Source organism: Sitophilus oryzae, unplaced genomic scaffold, assembly GCF_002938485.1.
Source record: "Sitophilus oryzae breed Bouriz unplaced genomic scaffold, Soryzae_2.0 scaffold_910_pilon_pilon, whole genome shotgun sequence".
NCBI classification, from domain to species: domain Eukaryota; kingdom Metazoa; phylum Arthropoda; class Insecta; order Coleoptera; family Curculionidae; genus Sitophilus; species Sitophilus oryzae.
In genome coordinates this window covers 2312584-2328730 of record NW_022147540.1, presented here as the reverse complement: position 1 = coordinate 2328730, position 16147 = coordinate 2312584, and the positions used below count along the sequence as shown (strand labels likewise).

The 16147-nt window shown below is 31.8% G+C and overlaps 1 protein-coding gene and 1 long non-coding RNA gene across 2 annotated transcripts in view; both read right to left on the bottom strand.

The window, feature by feature from the left end:
- Positions 1 to 6993: 6993 nt before the first annotated feature.
- Positions 6994 to 16147, bottom strand: part of LOC115890769 (octopamine receptor Oamb) — a 163044-nt gene continuing 153890 nt past the window's right edge. Inside the window, exons 7-8 of the mRNA XM_030911103.1 lie at positions 8586 to 8894; positions 6994 to 7099 (exon numbers count right to left, since the gene is read on the bottom strand). Of these exons, the coding sequence (XP_030766963.1) occupies positions 7001 to 7099; positions 8586 to 8894 (408 nt within the window). The 3' untranslated portion in view covers positions 6994 to 7000. The remainder of the gene's footprint in view (positions 7100 to 8585; positions 8895 to 16147) is intronic.
- On the bottom strand, positions 10377 to 10783 carry LOC115890770. Its single transcript, XR_004051700.1, has 3 exons — positions 10753 to 10783; positions 10457 to 10492; positions 10377 to 10396 (listed from the first exon to the last, which is right to left on the bottom strand). It is a non-coding gene; the product is annotated as an uncharacterized LOC115890770 (long non-coding RNA).

The window sequence follows — 16147 nt, the reverse complement described above, 5'->3', positions numbered from 1 at the left end:
AAAATAATATTTGCTATGAGAGATGCAGAATTTTATAACAATTTAAAATATATTTAACCAACATCAACACTTTTAAACTATATCTAATAACGATAAAAATAAATAGCAAACCAAGACATGCGATTTTGCGACAGGTGTTCGACATATCGACTCTCTTCTTTTATGGACCGACGGGACCGTTTTTGAACATTCATCGCGGAATTCATTAACTCCATGGGGGTGAAAGGTACCCTCTCATAACTGCTAAGTATTTCTAATTCTTGTCTAGATTATACGGAAGAATAAAGAATTTTTATTCTTCCGCAAATATATCCATAGGATTAGATCCATAGGCACTAAGTCAGGCGGCCTCGACGGCCAACGGCTGGGATCTTGGTTAGCTATACAATTATTATTCTTGAAATTGGCTGCAAAAAATTGCTGATAACTTCAGCGTTCAGAGGCGGTGCGTCGTTTTGCTGGAAAAATATGTTTTCGAGTTCCATTAAGGGCATATCATCAATAAGGGGTCCAAAGCCTACTAGTTAAAAGTGGTAAACTTTTAAAAATTCTGTATTTCGAAGGGTTAGGTTATAACAAAATATCAAGTGTGCTATATTTTTCGAAAGATAATTTTAAATTCTTTTCAGTTAATTAAAAATATAGAGGGTGTCCCAAATAAAAAATCAATTTTTCTGTTGATAACTCTTAAAATATTAATTTTAAAAAAATTATACTTAAACCATTAAATTCTACGTATAAAGGTGCTTTGGAAATGTTTTCACTAGTAATACCACTAGAGGTCAAATTATTTCCGGAAATTTTTTCGAGCTTATGAATATTTTGAAAATTACCCCGAGTCGAAGACGAGGGATAATTTTCTAAAAATATTCATGAGCGAGAAAAATTTCCGGATTTAATTTGATCTCGTGTGGTATTCGGTAAGAAAATTCCACACCAAATTGTGTTTGAAAATCAAATAATCAACCTACAAATAATTAAAATGTATTTTTCGATTTTCGGTCGACTTCATTATTTAGTTACTATGGTAACTAAGTGACACCCAAACCTAAAAACTATGAAAACTATCTCAGTTTTAAAGCTGTCAAGCGGCACTACTTAAAAAAAACGTTTCGCTTCGGTCAAGAAAGCAAAGAAAATATTCGCCAGGAGATTAATCAGTTCACACCCGTAAATACTAGGAAGTCGAAGTCAAGCGTATGGAAGCAGTTTACAAACTTTTGCGCAGAAAAATCGTATGATTTCGACAGAGCGGATATATCTGTTGAAGAACTGGCGCTTATTCTTGAAGACTATGTGTTCAACATGCGAAAAAAAAAACTCTGAAGACTACATGGAGAGTGTTATCAAAGTTTTATGGAACTCCACAGCCAAGCATAATAATAAAACTCAAAATTCAAAGTGCTAAATGGAAAAAAGGTGAATAAAATAGTGTCTAAATATTATATATTATATTTCATTAGACATAGACATTTAATTCAGTCCATTCCAAGTCCTACATTTTCGCCATTAAGAAGAAAGGAGGTGTCCAAAGAATATAGAAAACATCTCAGCTTTGTAATTGAAATGTATCAAAATTATCATGTAAACAAATAAAAACCAGACTCAAAAAGACATTCTGTCATTATAAACGTCAAAAAATTTCCAGTATAATTCGCTGTTGGGTGCCCACAAGGAAAAAATTCTCACTAAAATTTATCCGTTGCCATGGTGATCTGTCAAAAAACACGTTTTGATTGGTTAAAAATTACAGGTGTGGAATTTTCATAGAAATACAAAATTTTCCATAGCAAAAAAGTTACAGCGATTTGTTAAAAATGCACATTTTTGAAAAACACCCCGTAACTCCCAAGCGGTAACACATATTGATGTGCGGTTTTCACCATCATGTTTTTGACAAAAATTGAGCCCCAGACACCGATATTAGTTTTCGTCAATCTCCTATAGAAAAGGGTGTTTCCATTTAAAAGCGTCGAATTTGACCCACCCTGTACATATTATGGGTTACCAATGGAATATTTTTCTAAAAAAAATATGTGCGCCACTGTCTTTTTTCTTTGTTTCTTGTGAAAATTGTGTAGACCGTTAAATGCTGATTAAAAATTGTCTCTTGATATTTTGTCGATTTCGGACTCCTTCCACCTATATCTTTTAAATTCCAACATTTCATTTAGTTGAAATTTTCGACTAAAAAAGTTTTTGCAGTAAACCAACAATATAAACTACCCGGCATAAAATTCCGCCACCCAAAATTTTGACTAAGTTTGATGTTTTAATAACATGATTATGTTATTTGTTGGTATTATTTTTTTATTATTTTAATGGCTTATATATTTCGGTTAGGTGGGTTTATAGACCGAGAGCTGGCTACATAAAAAACCTTATCATCGTTACATGGCTAATTTTTTGTGTGAAGTATCCTTTTGTGTAGCCATTGTGAGATAGTCATGTCTGCCAGCGCGATCCCGTGGCTTAAAGCGGGGGCGGATAATCGAAAGGGTGAAGTTTTGGCACTAAAAATATTATAAGGTACACGACTTATAATTGCCAAATTTTATTTATTATTAGGAAACGTGTAAAATTGTTGACAGACATTTTTCTCGAGGCTGAAATGCCGGCAGACAACGCGAAAGAGGCATATAATTTTGACAAAAGAAAATCATCGCATACATGCATGTCGGTTGGTGGAATGTCATGTTTATTGTTAATTAATTTAAAAAACCGTATGCAAAAGGGCAGGCAAAAAATCGTTATTGAAATAATAAAAAAATACAGGGTTGTTCACCACATACGACACGAAGTATTGTAGCTAAACGACTAGGTTTTTACAAATTGTAAGTTTTGGATTCGTTGAAGGACTATTAGAGCTAAATAAATATCAAAGTTGTATTTTTTTAAATGGAACACCCTATATATTATTACATTTTTAGTTTCTACGCTTAAAATAAAGGTAAATTTGATTAAGGTTTATTACACTTAAACCTTACCGTTTTTGAAATATTTTCAATTTTGTGAAATTGCAGTATAAATTTTAAGGCTTCATTTCTCCGAGGGTATCGGAAGCGACATTATATCGAAGTGATGATCAGTTGGTTGTGCTGCAATAATAAAAGTCTTTTTGACCTTATACAAGTGTCTAAGAAATTAATTTTAAATACTTACTAGTTTTAAAACGAAAATAATTTGTTTAATTTAAAATGAGTTGTATATTTTATGAGGAATCAGATGCACAGTTAAATTGTCTATCAAATTGTATTATACCATTTTTCCTATCTCTTCAAGTTTCCGTAGAAAATGCATTTTCTTGTAATTTAGAACTCATTTATCAATATACCCATGGAATACTGACATTTTAGATTATTTTTAAAGATGTACCAAATTTTTAAAGAGTATAGATACTAATATTGTCGATATAGTTCGTTTATTTCATTAAAAAAACTGTTTAAATATTTGTTAAAAAGGACCAATTAATATGATTCCAGTAGTCAAACTACATTAATTGACTGTTCGCGTTGATTAATAATAATAGCTCCAAATACTCAAAAGCTGAATTATGTATGTGTATTAGACAGTGTGGTAAAAAGTAACACCTTAAAAATTATATTTCATTTTTCGACAAATGCCTATTTATAACAACAGAGATGTTCATTTTTATAACTTATTATTATATTGATTTTTGATTCAAATCCACATTTATTTAGAATAATTTATTAACGAACACAATTAAGTATGTAGTTAATTAGTATTTGGGCGGAAATACTGGTGGTATATTTAATTAATGGTATACTCTTTTATAAAAATTTAAATAGTTTTCTTTTTGAATACAAATGGGCTAGTAATATTATTGTTTTACTAAAAACGATAATATTACTAGCCTGTACATTTTGTACATTTGTTGTTTTAAAAACAACCTAAAATGTCAATATTCCATGGGTATATTGATAGATGAGGTCTAAATTATAAGAAAATGCATTTTCTACGAAAACTTGAAGGAATAGGTAAGAAGTGGTATAATACAATTTGATAGAAAATTAAATTGTGCATCTGATTCTCATAAAATATACAGGGTGTTCTATTTAATGTAAATAAGTTATTGCCGTTTAAAGCTAGTAATTATTAAAATAAAATTTTAGACACTCTGTATAAGGTAGTTTAATTTTTATTAATGAAACACAAAATTTAGTAAATAGACAATATCAGTACAATATTTGGTTTTAAAAACTTAAATACGCCTGGAGAAATAAAGCATTAAAATTATTACTGTATTTTGACAAAAACCTCAATATTTCAAAAAGGGTAAGATTAAAATGCGGTAAACCTTAATCAAATTTATCTTTATTTTAATCGTAGAAACTAAAAATGTAATAATATACAGGGTGTTCCATTTAAAAAAATACAACCTTGATATTTTTTATTTATTTGGGACACTCTGTATCTTGTAAAAATATTTTTAAATTGTAGCTCTAATAGTCCTTCAACGAACCCAAAACTTACAATTTGTAAAAATCTAATCGTTTAGCTACAATACTCCGTGTCGTATGTGGTGAACAACCCTGTATATTTCGGTTAGGTGGGTTTATATCGCGGTAAATCAAAACTTCGTTTTTTGCAAATAAATTCAAAAAACACCCTGTGGAAAAAATGAAACGGGCATTTTGGATAAGCTTACTTTGCTTTCTGTAATCTTAGATGTATTCCTAACATTTCACAATTTTTAATTATCCTATTATCTCTATTCTTTTATGAGCTACACATTTTTAAATAAAGTACTGATATTTTTACAATCAATTGTTGAAAATGGAGCTCTCAATGCCCACCGGTATATTGAGGATGTCCTCCAAGAAATTGTCGTTCGATTTGCTCCTTTCATTGGAAATCAGTTTATACTGATTCATGATAATGCCAGGCTCCACGTTGGGCGGGGTAACGGAGTACGGTAGTTAACGAGTACTTGGATGACGTTGGACTACGAAGATTAGAATGGCCTCCTTGTAGTCCCGACCTCAATCCAATCGAACGATTTGTGTGATGAACCTAAAAGCGTGTAGCGTTCGGCGTGTTCTCGCAAAAAACGCAAATGAAAAGAAATCAGTTTGTTTTCTGTAGCGTCTTTAGCGTTTTCTAAGATGAGACCCCGTCATAGGCGGATGTTATATTTAATAATACAATAAAAATAAATTAAATAGTATTCATTTTTTTTATTTTAGGGTATTATCTAAAAATATTTTTATTAAATTTAAAAATTTCAAGGAACTGTTTGAAAAAGTGTAGTTTGAAATGTTGAAAATTGAAAAAAAAATAGTTTTTTACGTGTAACAAATAGTTTTTTACACGTAAAAAATATATTTTTTTGCGTAACAAAAGGTTTTTTACCAGAAACAATAAGTTTTTGACGCGTAAAAAAATAATTTTTTACGTGTAACAAATAGTTTTTTACACGTAAAAAACTTTTGTACCAAAAAAAAAATATTTTTTTTTGGTAAAAAAGTTTTTTTACAAGAAACAATAAGTTATAAGTTTTGACGCGTAAAAATTAGTTTTTTGCGTGTAATAAATAGTTTTTTACACGTAAAAAATATATTTTTTGCGTAAGAAAGGTTTTCTACCAGAAACAATAAGTTCCTGATGAGTAAAAAAAGAGTTTTTTTATGTGTAACAAATAGATTTTTACACATAACAAATAGTCTTATACGCGTAAAAAATAGTTTTCTAACAGTAACAAATAGTTTTATACGCGTAAAAAATAGTTTTCTGCCAGTAACAAATAGTTTTATACGCGTAAAAAATAGTTTTTTACGTGTAACAAAAAGTTTTTTACACGTAAAAAATATTTTTTTTTGCGTAACAAAAGGTTTTTTACCAGAAACAATAAGTTTTTGACGCGTAAAAAAATAATTTTTTACGTGTAACAAATAGTTTTTTACACGTAAAAAATATCTTTTTGGTAAAAAGGTTTTTTTACCAGAAACAATAAGTTTTTGACGCGTAAAAAATAATTTTTTACTTTGTGTCACGGCTTTGAATTTTTACTCACAGCGCGCGTAAAGAAGTTTCACTCCAAAATGTTTCATAAATCATGTCCTAAAATTGCATTAGCAACTAGAGATATTTACTATTCTATTATATAATTATAATTATTTATTATATTATAATTATAACAAGTACTAACCACAACACTACAACATAAAAAAACTATACACATATAAACTAAAATTCCTAAAATAAATGGCAAATAATAATTATTATTTTTACATACACCACTGGCACTAGCAGTAGATTGTGTTTGTCTCCGAATATAAGCCCCGGCCCGTCCACAATTCAATCCCAGCATCTTTTATCTTCGTCTCTTCAACGCTAACGGCGCCGATCTCGCCTATCTCTTTTCGCCACAGGATTGATTGTTGGACGGGCCGGGAATAATGAGCTTGCGACGTTACTAATTGACAATATTGATAGAAACTGCAGACCTGCCGCGTCTTTTGCGTGTTTTCAATGGACACAAATTGAAAAAAGCGCTTAAAACGGTAAAATCGCAAAAAGCGCTTGAGACGTAAAAAACGCAAAACGCTAAAAACGCTTTCTGTGTGGCCGTGGGCTTAGCTCTTGTAAAGGGTTTTCTTGATCTATAGTTTGATATTCATAAAATTGAGGAAAGTGTTTTTTGTTATCCAAAATGACCGTCTCATTTTTTCCACAGGATGTTTTGAATTTATCGCAAATATTTTTAAGGTGGCGGAATTTTGTGTCGGGGGTATATAAATAGTTGTCTTTTTGACATCTTTAAAACCTATTTTTTCTCTGATTCTATTTCTCCAACTCTCTGAACCGCCAATCCACTTTTCATCTGGCTCTACCTCTCGTCTCATAAGCGGCCCTCGTCTCCGGCACTGTTGCCGAAGCTCTCCAGCTGCTGTCACCCGATGACCACGCTCATGGCCAGCTTGATGACGTTGTTTTCGTCCACGTCAAAGGCAGTGTTGACACGTTTCTTCGCGCTGCGTCACCTGGAGTCGGACGGGTCCCCGCCCGGATCGCTCTCTTCGCCCAGCGAGTTGCCGTGCACTTGGACGTTGTAACTGGGTGATCTGAATTGACGACCCTGGAAGAAATAATATGGAAATTATGTTAAATTGTTGCCTAAGTAGCCCTTTATAATGTTGCCAACTCAGTAGGAATCCTACTAAATCTAGTAGGGTTTTGGCGGCTTTAACTGAAACATTTCTTTTGTTTTAACAGAAACGAGAAAAAAAAAAGAAATTAAATTCGTCACAATTTCTAAAACTAGATATTTTCATTTACATAATTTGATCTGAGTAGATCTTTATTATTTGATAAAATCTAGTGGCTGTGATATGTCTGCAGTTACTTCAACATAGCTATCTAATTAGTCCAACTTTAACAACTAGTTATCATTTTCTGTCAGTTAAAACAAAAAAAATTCTCAGAAATTTGCCGAAAATGCAAACTTATCCTACATCAGAGGGAATTGATATGATTCTATTATTTGGTGCATTCACCAATTAATAGAATACTTAAAAGCTCCTGATTTTATCTAGTCTGTTTTTTTATGGGGATATGTTAAAGACAGTGCTTACAAAACTCAACCAACTATTGTCGATAACATGAGAGAAATTATTGTAGCTGCTTTTCGAGGTAGAACTCTACATATGCCTTATAAAATGAAAAGATGCTTTTGAAAAGACAATCATTTTATGCAGTTAACAGGACAGGAAGCATTATGAGCATTTGATTTCATCTAGTTAATTTTTGTCACATAATTTTTGGTATATATCTAGTTTTAATCCTGTAATAATTAAAATATGTTTTAAACGTGTATCTTTTTATTACCATTGAGTATTTTACTCTACAATCTTTAATTTTTGTTAAATTAGCAAAAGGTATATCACACAGCCACTCCTAGATTTTTTCAGATAATAAAGATCTACTGACACAAAATCATAAAAATTAAAATATCTAGAAAAATCTTTGTCTGAGGGTTAGGCAACCTTAATAATATTTCGAAGACATATAAATTCCCCATTGAACACCGGAAAAATATACTGCGTGTTCCATTTAAAATAAAGGAATAATTAGCTTTTAAAAGCGACTAATGTTAAATATTAATTTTGTCTTACCCTGTATAACTTTTCGGGTCAAATTTCAATTTGGTTTAACATACAATGGTTACTGTAATTAAATATCAGGCTATACAAGGTCAACTAAAATTTAGGTAGCTGTTATCAAAATTTAAAATTTACTATTCATTTTCACCAAATGTGAAATATGTCAAAATCCTTAGATTTTAGGTATATACTTCTTTAATAAAACTCACCTTTATTTTTTTCCTAGAATCCGAAAATCAATTAATATATAGGGTGTTCCATTAGAAAAAACACAACTTTGATATGTAACTTTTTTTGGGGACACCCTGTATAATTCTATATCTTTTTATAAAATGCTTTCAGTTAACCTACATATGTTGTCAAGATTTCATTTCGATATAAACTGCCGTTCTCCTTGGAGGTTCCGTGGTGTATGAGAGGCGCCACCCTGTACACAATTTTTTGGACTCCCTCTATACTTACTTGTAGTTGAGATCCATCCGATCCTCTCCGAGAATTCATTGAGCCTTTCCCCGTGCAGAAACACTTGCAGATGATTCTCTTGAAGGCGAACCTGAAGTCCTTGGAGAAGAGAGCGTAGATCAGGGGGTTGATGGCGCTGTTACAGTACCCCAACCAGAACAAGATGGAGAAGACTAGAGGGTGGATGCAGTCGGCGCAGAAGGCGCGTACCAGGTACATAGTGAAGAAGGGCAGCCAGCAGCAGATGAAGCCTCCGACGATGATGCCTAGGGTTTTGGCGGCTTTGGTTTCCATACGGAAACGCTTAACCTGTAACAAAAAATATTAAGATAGCAGTATATTTATTATAGTGATGGGCATTACGATTCTTTTTAATGAATCGAATTACACGATTTAATTTCTCATATTGAATCGACTCTTACGATTCGTTAACTGTAACGAACCACATGCACAATTTACGTTTCATAAAATCAAGAATCGTAACTGGCACTACCGGCGATAATTTAGTCGGACGATTACTTAAGGGGCCAGAAAAAGAAATATACAGTTCTTTTATTTACTTTTCAACACTTTAAGGTACTGGCATAATTGGATAATTATTTTACCAATAATATTAAATTATCAATCCAATTCATATAGCTATACTATTTTTTATTAAAGACTTCTTAATACCAATTTAATATTTTGAGTACCCAAAAAGCAAAATTTATTGCTGGAACATTGCCAAAACTTCGCAAAGCAAGGTGTAACATTGCTTTGGGTTTAGGTTAGCTTAATCTTCCGCCAAATAACATTGCAGTGCAAGGTTGAAAAAAATGTTGATGCAAGTTTATTGATACCTTGTCACAACCTCGTGAGAAGATTTCACAATATTACTAAAACGTTGTTAATGTAACGTTCAAGAAAGTGCTAATTTGATATTTCTTAGCAATATTGTTAATTTTACGTCCATAAAAAAATTGGTAAAATTATATTGTACCTATGTTTCAAAACTTATTGTCCATTAAACTTTCTATTTTGTTATAACTTATTAACTGACTTATTGCCAAAATAATATAGCAAAAAATAGATAATGTTCGCAATAGAAAACCATTTCATTCATCGGAGAGTATACATAGAAATGATTTTTTAATATTTACTTATCAATTAATGAAAAAGTTTGTTCATACGAACATCAGCAATTTTATGTTAACAATAATACATCGGTAATTGGTTATAATCAACAGAAACATTAATGGGTATTAAATTATAGACTTTCAGATAGGTATAATATACTTTTACTAATATTGTATTGACGAAAAACGAACAATATTGATAAAAATATGCATATCTCTATATCAATTGACTTAGAAAAATTAAAAATGCTCGGTATAAATATATCCCTACCAAGAAAGTCGAATTTGTCAAACAAATTGAAAAAAAAACAAATAAAAATTAGAAATTTATCACTTGCTTGTTTCAAGAATATCAAAAATACCGTCAAGTACTGAGAACTTACTGATCTTTTCGGCTGCTCATTCAATAAGGAATTACACAACTCCGACCTCTGAGTCGAATTTCTAAAAAAATCTTAAAGTTGAATGTCTGAAATAATACAAAATATATAGGGTACAGTATAAACATCATTATATATTTCTTGTTCAAAAATACAAAAGGAAAGTATAACATTAAATATATGTACAAGGAAAGGCAAACTTATATTTTAATTGATTTTTTGGATCTTTCATATTTTGTCTTCGCATGTTGAATTGTCTTATTCATGGTTTCAAATTACTCTTCGGTAAAGTTTTCAAATCTATATCCAATCATTTCTAAAGTAGTAAAAATAAAAGGAATCAGTTGTAATAAATAAAAAACAATGAGTAACTTACCTCTTGTGACAGTAATCTTTGAGGCCCCTTTATGTCCTTATTTTAAAAATCTCAAATGATTAAAACACCATTAAAAAAATATTATGGAGAATAATTAATACTGAATATTATTTGTGATTTTATCATTAGATTGATATACTCGTATCCTGGTTTTATCTACTTCAATTTTCAGTTTTCAGTTGGCTAAAAGCTAACCTAAAACAAAATTTTGCTTATAAACAAACTAAACAAAATTTTTTATACTTTTTCATGGCTAAGCATTATTAAAACATACATGATAATAAAATTATACTTACATTTACATTCATTAAAATCTCATTCGAAAAGAATAAAACGTGATACCAAAAACGTAAAAAAACAAGTGCGTTAACCTAACCTAACTTCTAATTTATAACGTATGATAAAAAAATGCGTCAGCGATGGCTATGAAAAGAAAATCGCTGTCATTTTATATGTAAAATTATATGGGGAATGTCATCGATATTCATTTCCAAGCCAACTAGACGCCGTTTTTTTCGATCTTATGGTATATTTGTTATATTATTAATTATTAATAACTTGCGCGGATCTTTCATTTGAATCTTTGTTGCAATGTTGCAGAAAAAACGTTTTAATCACAATTCAAAAGCAATGTTTCTGTAGCAAGGTTTCATCAATCACGACACAACGTTTAGAAATTAACATTACAAAGCAAACTGTTTAGGGATTGACTGCAATGTTGCAAATGTAATGTGAGATTTTTTGCGTGGTGGGTATATTTTAATTCCGATTTAATAATCACATAATAAATAATTTATAATACTGTATGATCGTGGACAAAAATGGCGTCCAGTTGGCTCGGAAATGAACATCGATGACAACAATCTTCATTTCATAACCATCGCTGACGAAGTTTTTTTATCATATTGAGCAGAGGCCAACAATATTTATTTGGAGTTGCAGAAAAAACACGATTTCCTCTTTTGGCATTCCAACATTTAACAGTTTATAGTTGATAAATATTATTTTAATAAAACTATTAACGGTAAAAAATAAATGCTTTACAGATACTCCCGTAGCACAGTATAAATAAGTTTTTTTCTTGTAAATAACTTCCTTATCGTTTGCATTTTATGTATATGATGTTTGTTTAGGGCTTCTGTTCAAGTCTAAATATTGGTGCTCGACCTTCTCTATGCCGATATCACCTCCGCATCGCCGCCGGACAAACGAATGATCGCATTGTGATCCGATTCAATTCTTACGACTCTTTTTTACAACTGGTTTGTTTAAATTTTATGGATCCGTGCTGGTCACGATTCAACTGAACGAACCGTATTGTAAGCAATGAATCCATTCTCACGACTCTTTGAACGAACTAGCCGTAGAAACGAACGATTGCATTGTGATCTGATTCAATTCTTACGACTCTTTTTTACAACTGGTTTGTTTAAATTTTATGGATCCGTGCTGGTCACGATTCAACTGAACGAACCGTATTGTAAGCAATGAATCCATTCTCACGACTCTTTGAACGAACTAGCCGTAGAAACGAACAATTGCATTGTGATCTGATTCAATTCTTACGACTCTTTTTTACAACTCGTTCGTTTAAATTTTATGGATCCGTGCTGGTCACGATTCAACTGAACGAACCGTATTGGTAAGCAATGAATCCATTTTCACGACTCTTTGAACGAACTAGCCGTAGAAACGAACGATTGCATTGTGATCAGATTCAATTCTTACGACTCTTTTTTACAACTCGTTCGTTTAAATTTTATGGATCCGTGCTGGCCACGATTCAGTTGAACGAATCGTATTCTAAGCTTTGAATCGATTCGTTTTTAATACTCGTTCAAATGAACGACTCGTTCAATCTTTGCCCACCTCCAGAGGGTAGGCTATGTGAGCGACGGTGCACACGGTCCCACCCTGCAAAGCTGGATACGACGTTTCGTTTACATCTTCATCAGGGTGGGACTAAGGAATTGACATTGAAGAAAAATGTGGGTGGATTTCGGCATAATTGGGGACGGGCTACAGGATGACGACCTCGACGTTTCGAACCGATGCCTCTAACCTTAAATGGACGAAATCATCAGGATTTTTCTTAATTATGGGTCGATTGGAACCAAACTCTGCACGTGGATAGAGGTACCCGAATGGTGTTCTCAGACGTAAATACGGACAGATATTTTCCAAAAGGACGAATCTGAATATTCAGTATTATTGTTACACAATATTAATAAAGTTGAAAGTAACATATTATTCGCAGAGATATAGTTAAATAAACAAATTTTATATTTTCTAAAATTATAAATTATTTCGTTTCCCAGTAAACAATCCCAGCTTTTATGCTCTAAATTAAAACTAGTTTTATTAAATTGTTATTTGAACAGCTTGAAAATAAATATAAGTCTGCCGCGTCAAAAATGGCTGCTACCGAAAAATTTATTGCCGGAAATATCGCAGCCGGCTGTGCCCGGATTTTTGAGAAAAGTAAATCTAAATTTACTTTATTTGTTGTAGTTTTGCTCTGTATACGATTTTGCTATTGTACGAGTATTTCGAGTGTTTGGAGAGAATTCTGGGAAAATATAGTTTAGTATTAATAATTTATTTTGGAGTATAAAATATACAGTGTCACAAATTAAGTTCATGTCATACTGTTATTTTTACTTATTTCTTAGTTTTTGTTTTAGGTTAGGTTAGGTTTCTGGGGTTTGGGATCCTGTTTGGTCCTTCACTCGGAGGCCTTGGACCTATTACTGCTATTACCATACCCCCGTATTACTGTATGTCAAACCTTTCTCTCATCTTTTTTTTGAGTTAAAACACTTCCAGCTCTTGGCCAAGTTCCCGATGTCGCTGATGTTAGTTACCTGCTGGTTCCTCTAGTCTCTCCAAAAAAACATGCCCTGAAGTTTTAAAGAAAAACGCAGAGGTTGTCCTATTATACAAAAAAAGGAGATTATACAAATATAGAGAATTATAGACCAATAAGCCTTCTCTCGCACCTAGACAAGCTCTTCACTAGGATTATCAACAACCGACTTTCTACGAAACTAGATTCCTATCAGCCATTAGAACAGGCAGGCTTTCGAAAAGGTTTTAGTACCATCGATCATCTACAAACAATTAAACAGTCATTGAAAAACAACAGAATATAATATACCGCTACATTTGGCCTTTGTGGACTACCAAAAAGCCTTTGCCAGCATCGAAACCTGGTAATTTCCAGCTGCAATGGAGGACGCGAGAATTGATTCCAGATATTATTCCATTATTAAAAATATCTATGATAGTGCAACCTTCCAAGTTAAAGGATTAGTCTTCAAACCAGTTAAAAAGTATGTAGGTGGCGCCCTCTACAAGTAGCAGTCATATTGACGTGAAAAAAATATCGAAATAAAAATGAAACTTCTACACCCTGTATCTACGAAACTAAGTATTTTACGAAATACATTTATAGGAAGTTTTTTACTTATTCTTATCTGCAGAATACGCTGCCGAAGTTTCCGGAATACAGTTTGGACCACCCTGTATATTTATTATAGCATGTAACTCCTCTAAAGAATAGAGCTTTCGATAAGACGATACTACCACGATCACGTCGTTTCCCCATATTTAACCTAGACCTAAACTATGTTAACTCTTCGCCTATTTTTCACTTTTTCCTCTTCTTGCGAAACGTAAATTACATCTGGGACCGTCTTTTCCTCCGTTGCCAATATAACACGACTTATCCCTAGATCGGTAGCGCAAAGTACCCCATTCTTGCGTGGCAAATATTTGTCTTGCCTCGGCTGGCTGGCTGTTTCTTTATTGACTTCGTTCTAGGAATCTTCGATGGGAAAAGTAAGAAATTTTAAAGTGGGTCGTACACGTTCCGCGTATCCATCACGTCGATTTTCAGTGTCTAAGAACATATATTTTCAACTTTTATATTAGCTGGCAGCAAAGCAACTTTGCTGAAATACATACAACTTTGTTAAATTAGTTAAACATTGCAAAATTTATACAGGGTTATTCGCCTCATTCGACACGCAGTATTGTAGTACTGTTAAATTTTTTCTCAAAAAGCACAGGGTGTCCCAAATAAATAAAAAATATCAAAGTTAAACTTTTCTAAATGGAACACCCTGTATATTATTACATTTTTAGTTTCGACGATTAAAATAAAGGCAAATTTAATTAAGGTTTACCGCACTTCAATCTTACTGTTTTTGAAATATTTTCGATGTTGTGAAAATGCAGTATAAACAAAGATATTTAAACTCGGGAGATACAACGATCCATTCATAAAACGCTCTAAAACTTCATCGCACATTGGTTTGCGAAAATCAACGAGTGCGAAAGAGAATGGATAAAGAAGGGAATAGGGTATCGGCGCTACGGCAACAATGTAGTTGTTTACAAAGATTAGACGGTTGAGGTCGTTAATTTCCAGTGGCGTGCAGATTGACCGACAGTATTTTAAGAAAATTAAAAAAATAAAACATCAATATTTGAGTGTGTTAATATGATAAGTTGCAAAACCCGCCCCAAACACGTTGTTTCGAGATAATAAGCAAAAATTGTTTTAGCAAATGTTTCAAAGTTAATTTACAAAAAAAAGTGTCTATTGAGGGGAATCATTGTTTTGTATCTCGTTTTTGGAGAAATAAAAATGAATATTTAATTTTTCAACAGAAAAAACACAAAAATAATTCGGATAAGGCGGATTTTGTTGCAGTATGATGCATATTACGCGTAATATGCATCATACTGTATGGATCATATTGTATCAACACCCGTATACGGGTGTATATAAATTAACAATTACTATCTGATAACAATTACTTAATAAGGTAAAACCAAAAAGCCCCAAACTTTCTGTATGATTATTTTTAAATTTTACGTATTTTATGTTTATTTATGTTTTTTTAATACTTTTTGGTTTTACTTTATTAAGTAATTGTTATCAGGTAGTAATTGTTAATTTTGAAGTTTAACTTGATATAATGTCATTTTAACAGAACGTCAACGGTTTCTTGTAGACGTATCTGTTTTAAAAAAGTAAAGCGTTCTCGAATAGTTCAATTTTAAATATTTTAAATAGTTTTTTTCTTATTCTTTGTATTTTTAACGGAGTGTTCGTTTAGGTTTAACGCAGAAGTGTTTACAAAAAATAGCTATTTTATTTTGTAGATTTTCTTGCAGTGCAGTGGCGAAATACCCATAAAGGTTTTTTTTGGAGATATGAATCCGCCACATAGGTATAGACATTTTTTATAAGGTGTTACTTTTACCACACTGTCTAATCCACTAGAAAATCATTTTTTTTTCAGTATTTGGAGCAATTATTAATCAACCCAAATAATCAATTAGTTGTATTTCTAATACTGACATCATATTAATTGGTCCTCTTTAACAAATATTTAAACGATTTTCTTTATTAAAATAAGCAAATTATATCGACTATATTAGTATCTGTACTCTTTGAAAATGTGTTACATCTTTAAAAATAATCTAAAATGTCAATATTCCATGGGTATATTGATAAATGAAGTTATAAGACAATGTATTTTCTACCGTCTAAAAGTTTTTTTTTATTTATTTGGGAAACTCCTGTACCTTTTGAAAATAAAAGAAAGAGGTTTTCTTCAAACGATTCTTAAAAGATATTATCTTAAAATAAGCATGTTTTATACTTTATTATGTTCAGCG